The sequence below is a fragment of the Pempheris klunzingeri genome, chromosome 5, assembly GCF_042242105.1.
Source record: "Pempheris klunzingeri isolate RE-2024b chromosome 5, fPemKlu1.hap1, whole genome shotgun sequence".
In the NCBI taxonomy this organism is placed as follows: domain Eukaryota; kingdom Metazoa; phylum Chordata; class Actinopteri; order Acropomatiformes; family Pempheridae; genus Pempheris; species Pempheris klunzingeri.
Window position 1 is genome coordinate 19,583,148 of NC_092016.1, and position 18,956 is coordinate 19,602,103.

At 42.9% G+C, this 18,956-nt stretch overlaps 2 protein-coding genes across 3 annotated transcripts in view; both read left to right on the forward strand.

Annotated features, from left to right (window-relative positions):
• btbd11b (BTB (POZ) domain containing 11b) overlaps nucleotides 1–6,786 on the forward strand; it is a 65,236-nt gene extending 58,450 nt beyond the window's left edge. Inside the window, exons 9-17 of the mRNA XM_070830195.1 lie at nucleotides 274–409; nucleotides 1,659–1,879; nucleotides 1,988–2,166; nucleotides 3,519–3,624; nucleotides 3,954–4,056; nucleotides 4,613–4,694; nucleotides 4,787–4,855; nucleotides 5,134–5,247; nucleotides 5,431–6,786. Of these exons, the coding sequence (XP_070686296.1) occupies nucleotides 274–409; nucleotides 1,659–1,879; nucleotides 1,988–2,166; nucleotides 3,519–3,624; nucleotides 3,954–4,056; nucleotides 4,613–4,694; nucleotides 4,787–4,855; nucleotides 5,134–5,247; nucleotides 5,431–5,640 (1,220 nt within the window). The 3' untranslated portion in view covers nucleotides 5,641–6,786. The remainder of the gene's footprint in view (nucleotides 1–273; nucleotides 410–1,658; nucleotides 1,880–1,987; nucleotides 2,167–3,518; nucleotides 3,625–3,953; nucleotides 4,057–4,612; nucleotides 4,695–4,786; nucleotides 4,856–5,133; nucleotides 5,248–5,430) is intronic.
• A 3,400-nt stretch (nucleotides 6,787–10,186) lies between these two features.
• Nucleotides 10,187–15,818, forward strand: mlc1 (modulator of VRAC current 1). Of its 2 annotated transcripts, none has more exons than XM_070831091.1 (11): nucleotides 10,187–10,450; nucleotides 10,986–11,075; nucleotides 11,254–11,307; nucleotides 11,421–11,522; nucleotides 11,668–11,769; nucleotides 11,893–11,964; nucleotides 12,049–12,165; nucleotides 12,285–12,341; nucleotides 13,268–13,390; nucleotides 13,646–13,807; nucleotides 14,971–15,818. In XM_070831091.1, the coding sequence occupies exons 1-11, from the start codon at nucleotides 10,187–10,189 to the stop codon at nucleotides 15,049–15,051; spliced, it is 1,224 nt and encodes a 407-aa protein (XP_070687192.1). In that variant the 3' UTR covers nucleotides 15,052–15,818. The 2 variants fall into 2 exon arrangements, with proteins under 2 accessions (XP_070687192.1, XP_070687193.1); XM_070831092.1 differs by having other exon boundaries at nucleotides 14,974–15,818.
• The last annotated feature ends 3,138 nt before the right edge of the window (nucleotides 15,819–18,956 follow it).

Sequence of the window (18,956 nt, forward strand, 5' to 3'; positions counted from 1 at the left end):
CTCTGCCTCCCATCCTCTGTCTCCCATCCTCTGCCTCCTGTCCAGCTGTCCTGCAGCACACTGACAACACCAGCTGGCCATCTATAACCAGCTGATAGCAACACCTGACTGTCAGCGTGAAGCATGCATGCAGAATAATGATCAAATGGTTGCCTCACTCTCTTTTTTCTGTGTCTCATCCTGGTTATATCTTATTGTGTGTGTGTGTGTGTGTGCGTGTGTGTGTGTGTATATATATATATAAAAGCTCTGCCAATCATTTTTCATGCACAGGTAACTTTGAGCTAGTGAGTTTGCTGCTGGAGCGGGGGGCCGACCCCATGGTGGGAACCATGTACCGTAATGGCATCTCCACTGCGCCACAGGGAGACATGAACTCCTACAGTCTGGCAGCAGCTCACGGACACAGGTAGGAAACACACACACACACACACACACACACACACACACACACACATTCATGTTTAAGTACACATTTCCCTGTAAATAAACAGAAGCTATGCAAGCTCACGCTGTTCATACTGTGTACTTAGTATATAATCTTGTTTATGCACAAACGCAATCTCAGCGGAGCGTGTCTATGAAATTGACACCTTGTCTGTTGAATTGGTTTGTGTCACTAGATGTTCAGTGATCCCGTTGTTTTCTCGTGTCAATGCTGTTGCTTCTCTTCACAATTTCTTTTTAGTTCCGTTTGAAATGGCACAATACAGCCACAAACAGAACAGCTATCAGGACTGTATGAAAGGAAAGGCAGCATGGTTTCAATGTGCCTCAACATTTTTGTACTAAAACAACCTGTCATCGATGGACTTCCTCGACCTTTGTCCTACTCGCATTCAATCTGTTGCAAGTGTGTCAAGACCGTCAAAGTCCCACATTTTAGTTTTCTTCTTTATGTTAATAAATCATAAACATGCATAGAGAACTGTTGCAGTTTTTTGTTATGCTTTAATTTCCGCTTGCCAGTATACAGATTTTACACCATGTTACCTGCTGTGCACTCACTAAATGGACTCTCTACATTACGTTTGCAATATGTTGTAATTAAAATGAAGTGTGCCACTTAAATACTATATATGTTTTCCCTGTAATTAGTAACAAATCAGACAGTTTTTCCAGGAAGCTTGCAAATTATTATTTTCACATTTTTCCCCATGAGTTTATGTTGATCCACATGGAGGACCAAACAAATGAAAATGTTTTTCTCAGTAATTAAACCATAGAAATTAAAAACATAATTTTAGCACGCGATTCATGTCACTGCTATTAATAGGTGGGTTTAAATTTGCATTTCTAGATAGACAGGTGCCTCATTTGCATAAACGAAGACGTTTTTGCCCTGCGGATGTTTTTGTTTGTCGATATGCATTAAGCATTTGTTTATCTAACCATACTTGTTAATTAAAACAGAGCTATATGCAGCAAAAACAATCAAAGGTTTGAGACAGCTAATTTCAGATTGCCATGACCTATCAGTAATGACCAAAACTCAGAGGTGTGCATTATAATACAAAAGCACCTGTTTGCCACTTGTGGTGATATTGGACTGGAGGCACAAACTCATGCAATGAAAAGCAATTAAATAGAGTCCTGTAATCTCTGCAGACGCGTCAAATGAATTGCCTTTCTTTGTTTATGTTCTTTTGTTCTCCTAGAAATGTGTTTCGTAAGCTGCTGTCCCATACAGAGAAAGGCAAAGGGGACGTCTTATCCCTGGAAGAGATTTTGGCGGAGGGTTCGGAGCTGGAAGGCAGAAGTCCGTCTCAGATTGACCTGATCCGGACTGGGAAGGCCAAACTTAAAGCCCTGAAAGAAGCCATGTACCACAGCTCAGAACACGGGCATGTAGACATCACCATAGATATACGGAGCCTCGGTTAGTGTCCAGAAACACCAATCAGACATTCTCTATGCAACATGTGTTCCTTCTTTGTGCATGTTTGTGTGTGTTTCATGTGTGTTTACCTCTCTAACTATTCCCCAGGGGTTCCGTGGACTTTGCACACTTGGCTGGAGTCTCTGCGCACGTGTTTCCATCAGCACCGCCGACCTCTGATCCAGGGTCTCCTGAAAGAGTTCAGCTGCATCGAGGAAGAGGAGTACACCGAGGAGCTCATCACGCATGGCCTGCCTCTCATGTTCCAAATCCTCAGAGCCAGCAAGGTACTTCACAGTCTGCGCTTCCAGAAAAATCTTCATTCTATACTTTCAAATATACCTGCTCTGTTTCCTGAGCTCCTCTCTGTTTGTATGATTGTCATTAGGCAGTCAGGCTGCCAGCTTCACAGAGACTGAGCCTCAGAGGCCTACTCAATATCAATTACCTAAAATGATATTGCCCCCCACTCCTCTCTGTTGCTGCTCATTAGATCGGGACCCTGTCTCATTACTTAAGCTCATGATCCCCATGGTGGGCCACAGCACATTTAAAACAGCACATCATCGTCCCGCTTGGCACCTCTGTTTGTTTTGTCTACTTTGCCTTGGCTTAGTGCTGCCCTGCTGGTGAGATGAGTTTTGCTGTCACCGCTGAGAAGAAAACACTGCACACACAGGCATAAGTAAAACACACAAGCAGACCTACAGAGACTCACATGCGAGTGCAATCCCCCACCGACAGTATTTCTTTAGCTCACACAAACACAAACGCACACTCATTCGTTCAGGCCATTCTAGCCTTCAGTGGACTGCTGCAGTGTCAGTCCTTGTCTCTGTCGTGGCTGATGTATGGTGGGGCCAATGACCCTCATCTCTATAAGGGCCTCAGGCGCTGTTTGCTCCGCCATGAGGACCAGAGACATCAAGGTAGGGGCTGTTCATCTTTCTTTAACCGATAGTCTGCTGCCTTGGCCCACTGAAACCTTCATTCAGCAATCGTTGCATACAGTTCAATTCAATTTTATTAATTTCCATTCAGTTCACTTCCATGTATCGCACACTGTCACATATCATGTGTGGCTAGTGAATGCTGGGGGGGGAAGTTGCAGAAATGCATATTTGTTCCTGGTGGAATAGGTTGCTGTTAATGGCTGTTTGTTGCCGTCATGCTTCAGTAAAAACAAGCAGACTGACTGCACACACGGGGCTTGTAGCGTTGAGCAACACTGCTGCAGCTGAATGTCACTCACCCCTCGTTCTACATCAGTTTTAGCACCATGTACCCACACAAGTGGAATTTAGGTGTGAGGGTGAGAAGCTCATGTTTTTCACTTTCCCACTTTCCTACAGTAGTTGTAATAGTTTGCGAGAATAATATTCATCTGAACCCCTTTCAAAGGTGTGAGATAGCCATGAATATGTGCCTTATTGGAACAATAGCTTGAATAAAGTGAATGCTGAGTGTGATACAAGACTGCACAAGTTTAACTGCTCTCTCTGCGCTGTGCTGATGATTGTGTTGTGGATGTTTGTGTAGGAGAGGAGCGTTACAGTAAGTGCTCGTGTTCTTGCGTAACATGGCAAAGCACTGCCTGCCCAAGCAGCTTTACTCATGTTTTGTTTCTGTGTTTTGTCAGAACGAGGTGATCAGCCAGCAGCTGTCTGCAATCTTCACCCAGTGCTATGGGCCTTACCCCATCCCCAAACTGGCAGAGATCAAGAGGAAGCAGTCATCGCGTCTGGGTGAGGGCCAGTCCTTATAATTGTATCTTTGTGATTGTAAAGAAACATCTATAGTTTTCAAGAATCTAGAAATAAAGCATTAAGGCAGCACAAGTTCACTGCTTTAATGTATTTTTTTGAGTTGGCTGTTAGTAGTGAATGCACAATGCAGGGAAATGGAAAGTGCACATAATGCCATCTAGTGTTCAGAGACTGGAATAGAAATACAAATGTAAACACAAAAAAGTAGCTAAAACGTGTCTATAATAGCTAGAGAGGCTTAGCTCCACACCCCATTTGCTTTTTTTTTTTTTTTTAATGTAAAGTTTTTCTGGCCATCTGTCTTTCAGATCCTCACTTCCTGAATAACAAAGAGATGTCAGATGTGACATTTTTGGTGGAGGGGAAGCCTTTTTATGCCCACAAAGTCCTGCTTTTCACCGCCTCCAGCAGGTACAATTATTGCAAACATCTGCTTTCAAATACCAAAGTGCAAGAAAATATGTATATGATTTCCGGTGTATAGGATTTTGCTGCATAAGGTGAGGGACCTGTATAACTATGTCGATTTTAATGTGAAAAAATAAATTATTTCACAGAGCCATGACCACACACTTAACATGCTGCGTTGGTATGCTGTTGAGATGTGATGTCAGTACTGTACATTTCTGCCTGCTGATCCATAAAGTCGTTTTTCTTCCCGCCCCTAGGATCTTGGCAGGACGTCTTTTTCACTCCCATGTCATGTTTCATTGATGATAATCAATCCATCAATCCTGTCATGAACGGACACATCACTCAAACGTGTTGTTGAGATTATGTCCTCAGAGTAAACACAACTCATGATAAAATAAACCTGTTACTATGCCGCTTCTCTGGGCTCATTGTGCTCATCTGCGCTGCAAGCTACTGTATATCACTAAGATTTATTCCCATTTACTGAAACACCAAAGAATGAATTACAGTAAGGTTTATCTTTCCCGTGATTGCTCTCTTTTTATGTCTCAAGGTTTAAAACTCTTCTAGCAAACAGACCGTGCGGCGAAAACACGTGCATTGAAATCAGCAATGTCAAATATCAAATTTTTCAGGTGAGACACTGTTACACTTGAATCACACAGACTCCTTCCTTCATAAATCATTCATAAATTATATTCATCCTTATCCTGTTTCTTCTGTTCAGCTGGTGATGCAGTATCTCTACTGTGGAGGCACTGAAGCTCTGCACATCAGGAACACTGATATTATGGAGGTGAAGTCATTATTGCCACTTTGAACGAATGATTGAATTAATTAATTCAGTTGATGATTGCACATAACACTGAACTGCAGTCATTACACTGATTAAAAATCACAGACGATGAAAACACAATGGAGGCCCAAGGTTTATTTCCATTGCGGCCCTCTTTCACCACAAGCTCTATAATGTACTATAGTACTATAATATACTATGCTTAATGCAATGAACAGTTATGTCTGTGATCAAATACAAAATAGAGTCTAAATTTTGAATTAATTGTTTTTTTCCAGCTTCTCTCTGCAGCCAAGTTCTTCCAGCTGGAGGCACTGCAGAGGCACTGTGAGATCATCTGCACCAAGAACATTAACACTGAAACATGTGTGGAGCTCTACAACCACACCAAGGTGCAAAACCACCAGCAGAATGTTACAGACTGAATACACCCACAGTAAAACTGCTGGACCTATTTTCACACATTGACTTTAAGCCTGAGTTTAATCTGATCTGTAATTTCTTTAAAAGGTGTTGTTAAAATTCACAGTTTTTATCAGTGCTAAACGACCATGTCTTCCCCCCTTTTTGCACAGTTTCTGGATGCTCCAGACTTGGCATCCTACATAGAGGGCTACTTCCTGAAGAACATGGTAATTCTGATCGAGCTGGAGCCTTTCAAGCAGCTGCTGTACGACGCGCCCCCAGATAGCCCCAGCGGTGAAATCCTGCAGGACCTGGAGAAAACCCTCGGCATCCGCATCCAGTCCATCCACCTGTCCTCCTCCAAGGGATCCATCGTCTGATCTCCTGACCCCTCTGAGCACAGGAGAATACTTAGCAGAGAGACGTCAGACAGACGTAACACTGTACTGAGATGAATCCGAGCGATGGATCGTTTCAAGTGAAAGAGAAAAACAAGACTTGTCCAGTTATGATCTTTGTCTCTGTCACGCTCATTAGTTGCTAATATGCTTCTTGTTATCTTAGCACAGGTGGTTACAAGTCTGTCCGTCTGCCTTGTTGATATCTCTCAACTATGACTTACTGTAACAATGACATGTCATACGATAGCTGTATTATGCCACAATTTGCCAAGAACATACATCACTGTAACAATGTCCCTCATTCAGCAAGAAATTCTCAGCTCTGCGTGTTACACATTGAACTGAACAGATCCGGTGGGACCACGGAGACCCAGCGGAGCGTCTGAATACATGAGCGTAATGTGATAAGCCATCAGTGTATCCCTTCCTGGCTGTGAGGAAGAGCTGCTGCCCCATGCTGTGATTATTTGCTTAAACACGTGGAACCTGTACAGAGTAATTAATTTGTATATTTGTCAGTCACTTAGGATAATCTGTGCTGATTACTCTTTAAAGCCAAACAAGACAAACAACTGACGTGTACCCGTAATGTGACCAGTTAAAAAGAGGGACTTTCATCTCGGGACTTTTGGCAACTGGGTGGGAGAGACTTTTCCTTCCTCCTCTACTGTGTAAATATTGTTCATAAAAAACAGAGCTATTGATAATGTAAGTTAATGTATATATCCACAGATGTTTTCTCATGTGTCTTACCGTTGGATATCGCTGTAAAAACAAGCAGCTCATCTTTTAAATATCTGTGTTTAAGTGTTGCATGTCAGAGGGATGACTGTGTTTCGAGTTTTTCTGTTTGAGCTGTTGGAAGGTTACATCAAGGAGCTGCTTTCACACTTATAAGACTGATAGTCGGGCAAGAATATTTTTGTCATCAGCATGGATCACTAAATGTGTAACACTCAAATGGTGTCGTCATTTCTTGTGTGAGATGCTCCAGGCCTGTTTAGCCCTGAATCGGGAACAATGTGCTGTCAGCTGTTTACCAGGGATTGTGAAACCACATGACTTGTGTATGTGCGACTTGATATATCTTTCCTCTATAAAGATGAATCTAAAGAAAACTATGAATCTGCTCTTAGATTCTTCTAATGCAGCCTCTGGCTCAAAAAAAAAAAACAGCCACAAGGGGACCTCTGCTATTCTGTTTGATGTAAAGGCTGTCCTGTGATTATTCGGTATTCCACAGCTGAAAGGTTAGATCTCAGCTGGGAGGTGGTTTAATGTGGCACCCATCTTCACACAAGCTAATGCAATCTTGGATAAATAGCCTGAAATCAGTGACAAAAAAGAGAAAAGAACAAGCTCTGAACAAGTTCCTTATTCCTCACACACTCATTTATGCAGCCCCAAACTACACCAGCCACTATTCAAAAAGTTAATCATCCATATAATGCTGTAACATTACTCTATAAACTGCACATAAAGCATTTGGTAAAGCTAACACCAACAAAGTAAACTTAATATCTCTATCTTAAAGCACATGCCTTTAGGCTCCATAAAGTGCCAACATGGACGTCTTGTATGCCTGAAGATGTGTATTCTTTTTTTCATAATGTCAAACAAACGTAACCTTTCATTACTCCCTAATAGAAATTCAATAGTTAAGTCAATAGTGAGCATGAAAAAAAAGAGACACACCATGGTGACATTCATATCTATAAAAGGCTGTGAATTATATTGTGGCATTGTTAGCAGAACATAATGTACACTGACATGTTTATAAAACGGCAGACAGTGACTCTAGTGCACCAGTAAATGGGAAGTGATTTTGTAAACAGCCTGTGTTAGTTAAAACGCTTTAGCTATCGTTACATCAGCTTATAGAAGGATGTTACAGCAGTGAACAGTTCAGTATTATAGATGATTAATGTAACATTGAGGAGTTGTGTTGTTTTATGAAGAATTACCTTCTGTTAGGCAGCTTGTCTGGAAAGGCTCCATGCTCATTTGGTGAAATGTTACTTCAGCGTGGAGCACAGCCAAAATGCTGTATATTTCATATGGACTGAGGCAGCTTGCAGATGTGCCTGAAAGTTCAAAGAGGTAGAGGTGCGGAGGGGGTGACACGGTCAGAGAGACAGACAGACAGACAGACAGACAGACAGACAGACAGACAGGTGTACAGGTGAGCACATCAGATGTAAGAGAGAGAAAGAGAAGTAGAGGAAGAGAATCAAAGCTGTCCAGAGAGAACAGACGTGGCCTTGTTCTCTGCTCGTCCACTCTTTTGCAGAAGAGGGTAAAAGCAAAGCAGTGAAAACTTTATGTGTGGTCAGTTTTCAGTGAGCTGCTAATGAAGAGAATCTCTCTCTCGCTTTTTGTAAGTGGTAACACATCTTTACTGAGTTTACTTTTACTTTTTTTTTTTTAACTGATCAGACAGTTCTCTTTGACAACATGCCTTTATTTAATATCCAAAATACACTAATGTAACCAAAACACTTTATATACTGTACATCTCAGGATCGACCTCAAGTAATTTCAATAATAAAACACAGAACATACATGTTCACTCCAGCCACAGAAATGCAGCAGTACTGGTCGAACCTTTGCAATCCACATCGCACCGTCTCTTCTCTCTGCAGTACAACTTTTTCCACGCATGATCCATCCCTGCATGTCTTTCTGATGTGTGCGGACATAAAGCATTGTGAGAAAACAGTTCTTGAAATTTTAAAGATGTGGTCATTGAATGCCTTCTGTGTAAAAGCTGTGTGGTTTCAATTTTGCCTGAGACTTTGCCCCAGTGTGCTACAGTGCCAAACATGATGCTGATACTCATTTGTCTTTATGTGACATACTGTTAATGTCAGGGGCAGCAGGACAGTCGGGGTTTGTTTGGATAGATGTTTATGAAATTGTAAACTCTCCCAATCAAGCCACTGAGAGCAAAGAGCCCAGTCTAAACAGGCTTTTTCTGGTTTTTGTTACACTCCCTGATATTGAATTGTGTCTCATATAATCAGTTTTCCTCAGATCTCCTTTAATGTCTCCAGAGAACTGTTGCAAAATACTTGTCTCTCTCTGAGTGTGCATGTGCATGAGCTGTGTGTCTGTGTGTGTGTGTGTGTTGGGCGGAGACATTAGAATGGCGAGGGAAGGGGGTGACAGCAGTTGTTAAGGAGTCGCCATGGTTACCGCCGCCCAGGAACAATGTGGAGCTGAGAAAGCTCCGCTGTGTTAAAGAGTGAATGGAAGCCTGAGGTGCACATACATGTACATGCTCACACAATGGGACAATGAACACACATACACACGTCATCCAATAGGATTTACTCCTGAATGAGTAGTTAGGAGATGTTTATATCAAGCAGAAATGATCCATCATCGGCTTAGCTGTGTCAGACAAGAGCCCGTGTGATTAAGCCGTGGAAATGTCTCTGTTGCCTCTTTTCTAAAGCACTGCTGGGCATCTTAATTTACTGGGCTGTGAACTGCAAGTGGAGCACTAACTAAGACTAAGGGAACATCACAGGGGGACACATTCAGCTACACGGGCAAAAACCAACTGTTTGACACTGTGCGTGATGGGGTTTGTGTGGATTTCTCCACATAAGAAACCCACACAAACACAAGCTTCCTTGCTACGAGCTGGAATTTCTGCACACGTAACTTTGTGTGTCGTCATGCGCTCATTCTTGTGTGTCTATTGTTCAGTTTTGTGAGTGGGTTGGTGTGAATGTGTGTGCATGAGCAAATGGGAGTGTAAAAAGGGTGTTTGCCCAACTAACTCTGCCCCCAGCGCGAGCCCCTTCATCCTCCCCTTGTTGTCATGCACAGGCGCTCTCCCTTTGGCACAAAGTAGGCTGGCAACACAAGAGCCATGTGTTTCAGCTCCACGCTTTGAAGGGCTTAAAAAAAACTTTTCAGAACTGTTTCTGAGAAATGTCGTGTGAATAAGGAGAGAAAGGAGGAGGAGAGAAACAGAGTGTAAGTGTGAGGGAGAGAGATGAGGAGCAGAAGGAACTGCTGACAAAAACAAGCTGTCTTCCATGTGGTGATTTGATCTCGGTGGTCGAGGGATACCTTTTGTGGACAATATTTGGGGAGATTCTGCGAGGGACTCAACTACAGGTGAGTGTGGTGGGAGCATTTTGTGAAAAACGAAGCAGTGAAGTAGAGGAGGACGTGATGAGTGGCGTCCTCTTGGCTCATGCGGACAAAGGAGGGGGTTGTTTTGGGGATTGCATGATCAGTAAACTAATGGCTCTTTTCTTTTAGTTTTATGCACTTCTCAGTGATGGAATTCCTGTGTTTGAGTACTGCCATCTGTATTGTGAAAATAAACGTATTGCTTCATGTTGATGGGAGCAGCTGTGAAGAAATATGTCGAAAACAACTAAAAAGACAGAGGCCCTGAACTCATGTAACTTTCACAAGTGGATTTTTTCCGCCTCTTCCCCCAGAGGCTGTATTCCTCACTCTGTGTTTCCCATCCGGTCGGTGAAGTTAGCCACCAGCTGTTTGAATGATGCAGTGCGACGAGCTCTCGGCCAGAGAGGAGTTCACCTACAGCCACATGCCCACTCTGGAGAGGAGCAGCAGCGGGACGCTGGGACGACGGGGTGACAGGGGAGCGGAGAGAAGGCCAGACAGGGGGGAGCGGTGTAGGCCCGAGCGGGACAGCTACACAGTGGACGTGAGGGCCAGTGACCTGCAGCTGGCCCAGCCGGAGCCGCTAAAGCACCCCTGCTTCAGCTACAGGGCCTGGCTCTACAGTGTCCTCATAGGGGTGAGAGGAGAGCTGGTCAGGGGGAGGTACAAAGGAGGCACATTACAGGGTGCATCCATTTAGTCCATAACACACAAATTTTAAAGGTTGGGGTGAACTTTTTTCCTGATGAGAGAGTATCCCAATCTAGAAATTTTGAGTGGGATGACAAGAAATCTTGTTCTGTGCCTCCACATTTAGGAGAGATAAATACAGCAATATGTCTCCAGGCTGTGCAAGTTCTGATTGATGACATTTTCAAAAATAATCCAAGTACTATAATATCAAAAAAGGATGAGACAAATAAATAAAGCCCAGGCTCTACAAAAGGGGACAAGAATGGATTGCTCCATGTCACTATTTCAAATATCAGAGTTTTTCTTTGTGTATTATCAGGTTAACCTCAGATTTGTGTATTGTTAAATATGTGTGTTTGTGTGTGAGAGAGAATGTTAGCATCCTTGCACAGTCTTACCTGTTGTATGCATTTATGAAAATCTGTATTTGTATATATGTGTATGCCTCTATGTGTTTGTGTGTGTGTGTGTGTCCTCAGGGCAGTCTGCTTATCACATCTGGTTTCTCTCTGTACCTGGGAAATGTGTTTCCTGTTGCCATGGACTACCTGCGCTGTGCTGCAGGCTCTGTAAGTGACCATCCTGCAAGTGTAATCACTGTCACACTCATATCTGACCCCATCTTAATGAGTGTGTACACATTGTTTAGATTAGACTTTCATGTCAAAGTGCCAGTAACGCATAATTTCCAGACAGCATCTAGTAAATAGATAAATGCAGTAGCTCATTTATTGCTCCTCTCCACAGGGCCTCCCTGCAGCGATAGCCAGTTTTGCCATTGCAAAGAACAGACATGTTGCTGTGAGTAAACAATGGACACACCAAGGGCAAAAGAGATAATTATGTTTTAATGGATTTTTAATTAAATTTCCTCAAGGCAATCGAGGCTCATATTTTCTTGTTTTTTTTACAAGGTGTCAGACTTCCAGGTGGTTTACGTGTCAACATTTGCTGTGACGACCACCTGCCTTGTTTGGTTTGGATGTAAACTGGTCCTGAACCCTTCTGCCGTCAATGTAAATGCATCATAGTGATATAATTAGAGCTAACGCTCCTTCGGTTGCACATTATCGTATCAAGTTGTTCTTCTGAATATTTCCTTTTTTCAATCTTCTTCTGCTATTGTGTCTCTGCTCTCCTTTGCACTCTGTCTGCTCTCAGATCAACTTTAACCTCATCCTGATGATTTTGCTGGAGGTGTTGATGGCCAGCACTGTCATCCTGTCAGCCCGCTCTGCAGAAGACTGCTGCTGCCACAGGAAGGTGCGTGTCTGTGTGCGTGCTTGTGAGTGATTGATTGCTTTTAGTCCACCAACTGATGTCTCTCCCCTCTCTCCCTCTTTCCTTCCATCCTAATCCCTCTCAATGTTTCCATCCATCTTCTAGCCTGTGACACATGACAGGCAGATGGTCATGACCCCTGCAGTGTTCCCCACTCGACTCCTTAAAGCATATTCTGTGAGTGGTTTCCAGTTTTGTTGCATAATATATTTCTGTAATATAAATTTGTGCTGATCAATCACTGACGACTGTCTCTAATAGGTGATCGAGGTAATCGTGGGAATTTCTGCTGTATTTGGAGGAATCATTGCACTCAACATGGATGCTTTGCTACCTGGTCCCTACCTGTCTGTCACATTTTTCTGGATTCTTGTGGCTGTAGGTTTTTTTCACTAAAACATATTTCCATTTTGACAGAGATTGCAGCTAAGAATGATATCTAAGATATCGTCCATCACTGGCCTTATCACACATGTCTGATCTGTAATCCTTTTCAGTGTTTTCCAAGTGCTATTGCCAGTCATGTTGTTTCAGAATACCCCAATAAATGTCTGGTGAGTACAAGACAACAGTACACTTTTGAATGTTTTGTGCACTAAAAAGGGCTCAACATCTTTACTAGGCGGAATGCGATCAATTCAAGTCATATATTTGGAGCTGTCAGTCAGCTGTCAGACTGTGTAAGACAAACTAGGACTTCATCTGGAAAGCAACTTTTCTCAAAGTCTCAGATAACATCTTGATGCATGGCAATGCAGGTGAATGCTCTGACATCTCAACCCTAGAGAGGTTCTCCTCCTACCCGTTAGATAGGAGTTTCTTAGTTGCTGTTGGTCACCATGCCTTTTTATGTGACACTCTGTATTGTGGTGTTCCCTAAGGTTCTGTCCTGGGTCCTATTCTGTTTGTTTTGCATATGCTTCTCTTACACTTTAAAGGTATCTCCTACTGCCACGCAGATGATACTCAATTGTACACCTCATTAAAAATCAAAATGTTGCAAAGTTGCCACTGTTAAACAACTCCCCTACATTTAAGAGCCACTGCAGTTACCTGTATGTCTCTAAGGTCCTTTCATAAGGGTCTGTTGGGTGTTCCTCGCTTCAGGTTTAAAACTAAGAGTGACATGCTTTTCAGATCTCTTTAGTTGTGTTGTCAACAGTTTTTTAAAAGCAGCTCAAGACCCACCTCTTTAGAGTTGACTTTGTGTCATTTTTTCATTTATTTCTATTTTATGAAGTTTTTATTTTAAGCTTTTTTCTATCAGTATTTGTGCTCGCCTTGTTGAAAGGTGAGCCAATTTTTCAGCTCTTGAAAAGTGGAAATAAATAAAGTTACTGTCTGCTGAGGACGGATAATCTTTCATGATTCATAAATACATTTCTCAGTTATGTAAAGTTATTCCTTTTTATTCTGGAAATTTTTTTCTGTGTTCCTTTTTTTCACTTGCTCTTGTTCCTGTCTCCCTGGTGTCCCTCAGGTGGAGGTGCTGATTGCTATCAGCAGTGTGACGTCTCCCCTGCTCTTTTCAGCCTCCGGCTTCCTCTCTTGCAGTGTGATCAGCTTTATTGAAATTTTTCTGCATGATGTGCCTACAGCCAAGGTGAATTTATTGAAGTGAAGATTCGATCATTGTATGCAATTTGCAGGTTTTGTAGAAAGAGTTTCTACACTTTACTCTTTCTAGCCTCGACCTCCTTTTTCATGAGAAAGACAGGAACAAATATGAGAGACACTGTGAAATTGACTTTGTGAGAAACCTTACTCAGGGTCATCTAATGCCATGTTTGTGTGTGTGTGTGTGTGTGTGTGTGTGTGTGTGTGTGTGTGTGTGTGTGTGTGTGTGTGTGTGGTCCAGCAATCCTACGACATACTGCTGTTGATTCTGATGGTGCTGCTGCTGGTGCAGGCAGTTCTAACTTCAGCCACTGTGGTGCACTGTGCCTCCTACAAGAGCCAGCTCCGCATGGGGGCTCCAGAGTGCGAGGAGAGCATGCACACATCGACCCATTACTTTGAGGTAAGACACACAAAAGCAAGAGTCATGGACACAAATGGACAAATCTATCTGTCTGTCTCTCCACTTCAAACAAGAGACATTTTAGAGTGTGGAGATGACACTTATGTTCCAGGTATCAGACTCACCAGCTCATTTAAACAGCAATTAAAAGGGACATATCGTACAAAATGCACTTTTTAATGTCCTTTAAATGTAAAATGTGTTCCACTGTGTCTAGAGACCCTCAGTCAATGTGAAAAGACCATCCTCTCTCTTTTTCTCCCGCTCCATTGTTCAGTGAATGTGTGTGAAAACGCACTGTTTAGATTTGGACCATCTTATGATGTCACAAACTGTGACCTCCTTCAGCCCTTCAGCAGGCTGCCTGTCCCTGCCACGGATGTATAAAGAGAACTGGATAGTGTTGGAGCTCCTTGGGGCTTCATTGTTGGGCCTGTGGAGCATGCACACTAGTGTCCCAGCTATCCCTCCACAATGATGAATGGGAAGAAAATTAATTAATCGTGCAGCTCTTCTAGACTTTCCAAATGTTATCAGACCGAATGGATCAAATTCTGATGGTGGAACAAGTTATTTCACGGGGGTTGTGACTCTTAAAAAAATCTATCCACTGATTACAAGCGTCTCTTTCACAATGTAAGTCTATGGGAAAAAGTCATTTTGGGCCCAATGGCATCACACGATGGACGGCATTGTTATAATTACATGGTTTGGCCACTATGTAAAATTGGCATCAAAGCCTGGTGGCTGACTGTCCCTGACAAATGAAAACCTGAATCAACCTCTATGTCCACCATTGCTATAAGGCTAATGCTAGCTCTAGTAATAAGATGTCGAAGGTGCGCAAAAACAGAGGATTCAGTAAGAGGGCAAATAAAGCAGTATGCAGTTTGTATAGTATGAGGGAAAAAAATGATGTGTTTTTGAACATTATAGCATGGAAACAGATTCTAGAGGGACCATCCAAATACAAGCATGGACCTGAAAATGAGCATTATATGCTTTAAATATGATGATATCAAAAATCAATAAGCTAGTCATATGGTTCCTAAAAAAAAACCCATTTTGCCACTCATCCTTCACACATCATTTATCTCAATGTTTTTGTCCCCTTCCACATTTCAACTCTCTCCTTTCGTCCTCTTCCTGTTTTGCTCCGTCAGCAGCAAGCATCCAATGGAACGCTGCAGGATTTCGACAAAGACAGAGCCTGGAAGGCAGTAGTGGTCCAAATGGCCCAATGAACAGTCCTACCGACACGGAGAGGTTTGATGAGAAGTGGAGGAATAAAATAAACTCTGTATGCTGAAAGCACAAGAGTGCAATCCCGAGACAGAACACACTGAAGGGCAGACAAAAGCAGTAAAAGTGTATTCAGAGATGGAGAGAGAGAGACCAAGAGGGAGAAGGAGAAGGAAATAAAGAGCAAAAGATAGGGAAAGAAATCAAAGAAAGCATGCAACAAAGATGGAATTTTTTTCTCTTTTATTTGTTTGATTAAAATGTTTGCATAGATAATGCTTTGAGCACTTTGCTTTAATGTCGGTGTTCTGGACTTTTATTATTTGAGAGGCATTCTTCGACCTGGGAATTGAACCATTCTCTGTAGTTTAATAAGCACAAGTGTTTTTACATTTACACCATGTAGGTACAACAAAACAGTCATGTGAGTCAGTGTTCAGTAGTATGAAAATGTTTCAAGCACTTTGTTTCAACCTCTTTGTTCGATACCACAAATGCATACAACTGAATTCATTCTGGATTTAATGGATGATTCGGTTTTGTCAGCATCATCGTCATGTTTGTACTGTAGGAACAATAGGATATCAGTCTGGAAGAAAATACATCCAAGTCTCTGTAAGTTACATTTTATTCAGTGGTAGGGTCTTTGTGTCCTCTTGTGTACAGCAGTGTGTTAGCCGTTTCAACAGTCGATCCACCTGGATATTGCAGATATACATTATTAACTAATGTAAAGAGTTTTGACTCTCGTGTAGAAAAATAAAATGTCATGAGCTGTAAGTAAACATGTGTGTAATGTTTTATTATATAGTTTATGTTTCTCACTCGATTAATTAGCAGATATGTGAATGGCAAGATGACAGGTTGAGTAACCAGGCTACAAATACATGTGTCTGCCTGCATCAGGAAGTGATTTTTAGCAAATAGGTGATTTATATTTCATATTTTAAGCAAAAACCTACACATACCTGTTTTTTTGCTTTGGAAATTAGAATTTTGTCATTGTTGCACTACAAAAACTATTAATCACAATTACGTTATTTCACTCCAGTCTGTGATGGACACTGCACATGGCATATTCTTATTGAATAAGAGTCATTTCCCTCTATTACATATGAGATTATGCTTCAAAAGACTGAAATGACACGCCGAATAAATGTTACATTCATTATGTTTATAGACTTTGAGCCGGTTTTAGCCAATTTTAGTTTGTGCTCACTCTCTGAGGCACACCTGTACAGTCTAATGCAATGACTCTCAACTTTTTTGGTGTTCATTTGATAAACATTAATCACACCTGTATTATTTGTTTCTGGTGAGATTTTGTCATCCCATAACGGTGACGAGTGTGAAACCTATGAGCAGAACAGTCTTTCTTACACATTCTCTCACTGAGCTCATTTGTAGTCGGTGAAACAATAATTAAATTTATTCCCCGTTTTTATGGGAACCTCGTCGAGGACCCCTGGGAGTCTCTGCACCGCAAGTTGAGATCCACTGATCTGATGCAATCCAGCACAACTGACACTGTCAAAGAGGTTTTTAATTCATATATATGTCTTTTCACCGAGGTCATAGTTAGTGAACTGTGTTATATTCAGAGGTGTTTCTAATATTGTTTTATGCGTGTAAACAGGAAGGACAAAAAATCAGACCCCTGAATACAGTGTGGTCCTGTACAAACCCACCTTTACATATGGCCTCAGTAATAGTGAATCTACACATTTCTGACAATGTCACCAAACACTGAATATAAACTTCATGGAGGTTGAATTAATGGCAGACTGCTAAATACTGCAGGCTACAGGTGAACGTATCTCTGCACTCATCAGGCCTGTAATGAAAAGACAAGCGGGTTTTTTGTTTTTTTTTTGTCTTTCCCAGGATGCTGTTGCATTATTTTGCATTCTTCACATCACCATGAGAGGAGGCAGGGAGCTGCAGCACATCTTAGACATGAACATCACCAAGATCTGCAGCATCTCTCAGAGAGAGAGAGAGAGAGAGAGAGAGAGAGAGAGAGAGACTATATTTGGAAGCAGACGTAGAGAGGTGCGGCTTCCCTAACCGGCAGAAACCGGCTTGAGGAAAACTGACTTGTGGCTCAGTCCAGCTGACGAACATCGGGCACGCGCCACTTCCGCGCGCCTGGTAGCCACAAGAGCCCCAACAGGGAGCCAAAGGCTGCTGGAGGCAGCAGACAAACCCACGGAGCCGCTGCAGCAGTGATGTAATGGGGAAGGAAAAAGGCAGTGGAGCACTAACAAATGTATTTTTCATAAAGCCATTCATTTACGCTGCTTCCCTAAAAGACTCCTCTACAAACTAATATCTCACAGGCCCGTGGCGCCTCGACAAAAGCAGCTACAATTAAATGTAATTCAATCAGAGCTGGAGGGATCTACTTTATTTCAAACTTGATCAGAGTTACCCCCCCCCCCCAGAGTGTGATCCCCGTCCTGCTGCTGGAAACTCCCACCGTAAAAGATGCTCGCCACACCCTTGTGAGTTTGAATGACAGACATGCTTCCCACTCGTTGTTCGCACGTGTTTCTTGGCCAGTCCCACAGTCACGGATGGTGATGGGCAGGCTGGGTAAACCTATCAACAAGAAACTGGGAGCCTGCCAGTGCCTTGTGTTAGGTTGTGGACTGTGTAGTCTACATGCTCATTCTCAGTCCTGATTAGACTGATGTCTTGGTGCGTTCAAGCGCGAGTTTAAACCGAGAATATTCCACCAATGGTTATATGGGAATCTGTCACATCTCCCTGCCGAACCCCTTAAAATGAGCACAGAAGTGGTGGGTTGTAGGTTTCTGCGACAGAAATGAATTTGCCACCTGTCCTCGTGAGACTGCGCGTGAATCCTGGGGCTGAAAGCGAAGTGATGCGACGGAGTAGAGAGCCTTGATGTGTTATCTCATCCCTTGTTTCTGAGGAGGAGGCAGGGCAGGGAGGGAGGAGAGGGTTTGGAGGGAGGGAGGGAAGGAGTGAGGGGCTCCGGGTGGTGGGGGTGGTGGTGGTGATGGTGATGGTGGTGGTGGGGGTGGGGGGGTTATGTGGGAAAGGCGGAACAAACCGGTGTGCTCGGATACACGCTGTAGCTGCTCGCCCGCACTGCAGATTAACTCTTACCGTGCCGGAGGATGCAGCGAGACATGGTGAGTGCATTTTGATTATTTCCCCCGCTGCATGCACATGGCTCTGGATTGGGGTTTTTTCCGGTGTTGGTCTCCCCAGTGAGGACAGGTAGACGACCGATGCAGGTATTCAGCATCTAGGACACACACACACACACTCTCTCTCTCTCTCTCACTCCTCACACACACACACTCTCACACACACTCGCACCTTCAGTCGCTACACTTGATGTTTAGCAGCTCGTTTAGGAGCTGTCCGCCGCTCAGGTGCTGAAACGGCTCGGCATCTGCAGGCAGCTGTAATCCACTGCAATGCAATGTCTCTGGTGGACGTGTGGTCCTCCTGCTTGTGTCCCGGACTGGCGGACCTGTTTGGAGACAGCAGAGAGAGGCATCCTAGCTCAAAACGAGCTAACTAGGACACTATGATCTTCTAACCCTGATGTAATGTCCACGCTCCTTTATTTTAGGGACTTAGTGAGGGTCAAAAGTGAGAAAACAGTGAGGATACTTTAGTTATGGTGTTTTTCTATCTCTGTTTTGATATAAAATTGTAATCCTTTACATGCCTCTAAAATGTATCATCAGTCTGACATAATCCTGTGCTCAGATTTGTTTTCTGAATGCCTGAGAACAAGTGTCAGATCTATACGCGCTGAAAGTTCTTCCCTCTTCAGCCATCATCTAATTCATAATGGATGAATGGGGCTCCTCTCCCTCAGCCTGGTCCCTTCTCTTTGTAGCCAGCTGTACTCGTCGTAGCCAAG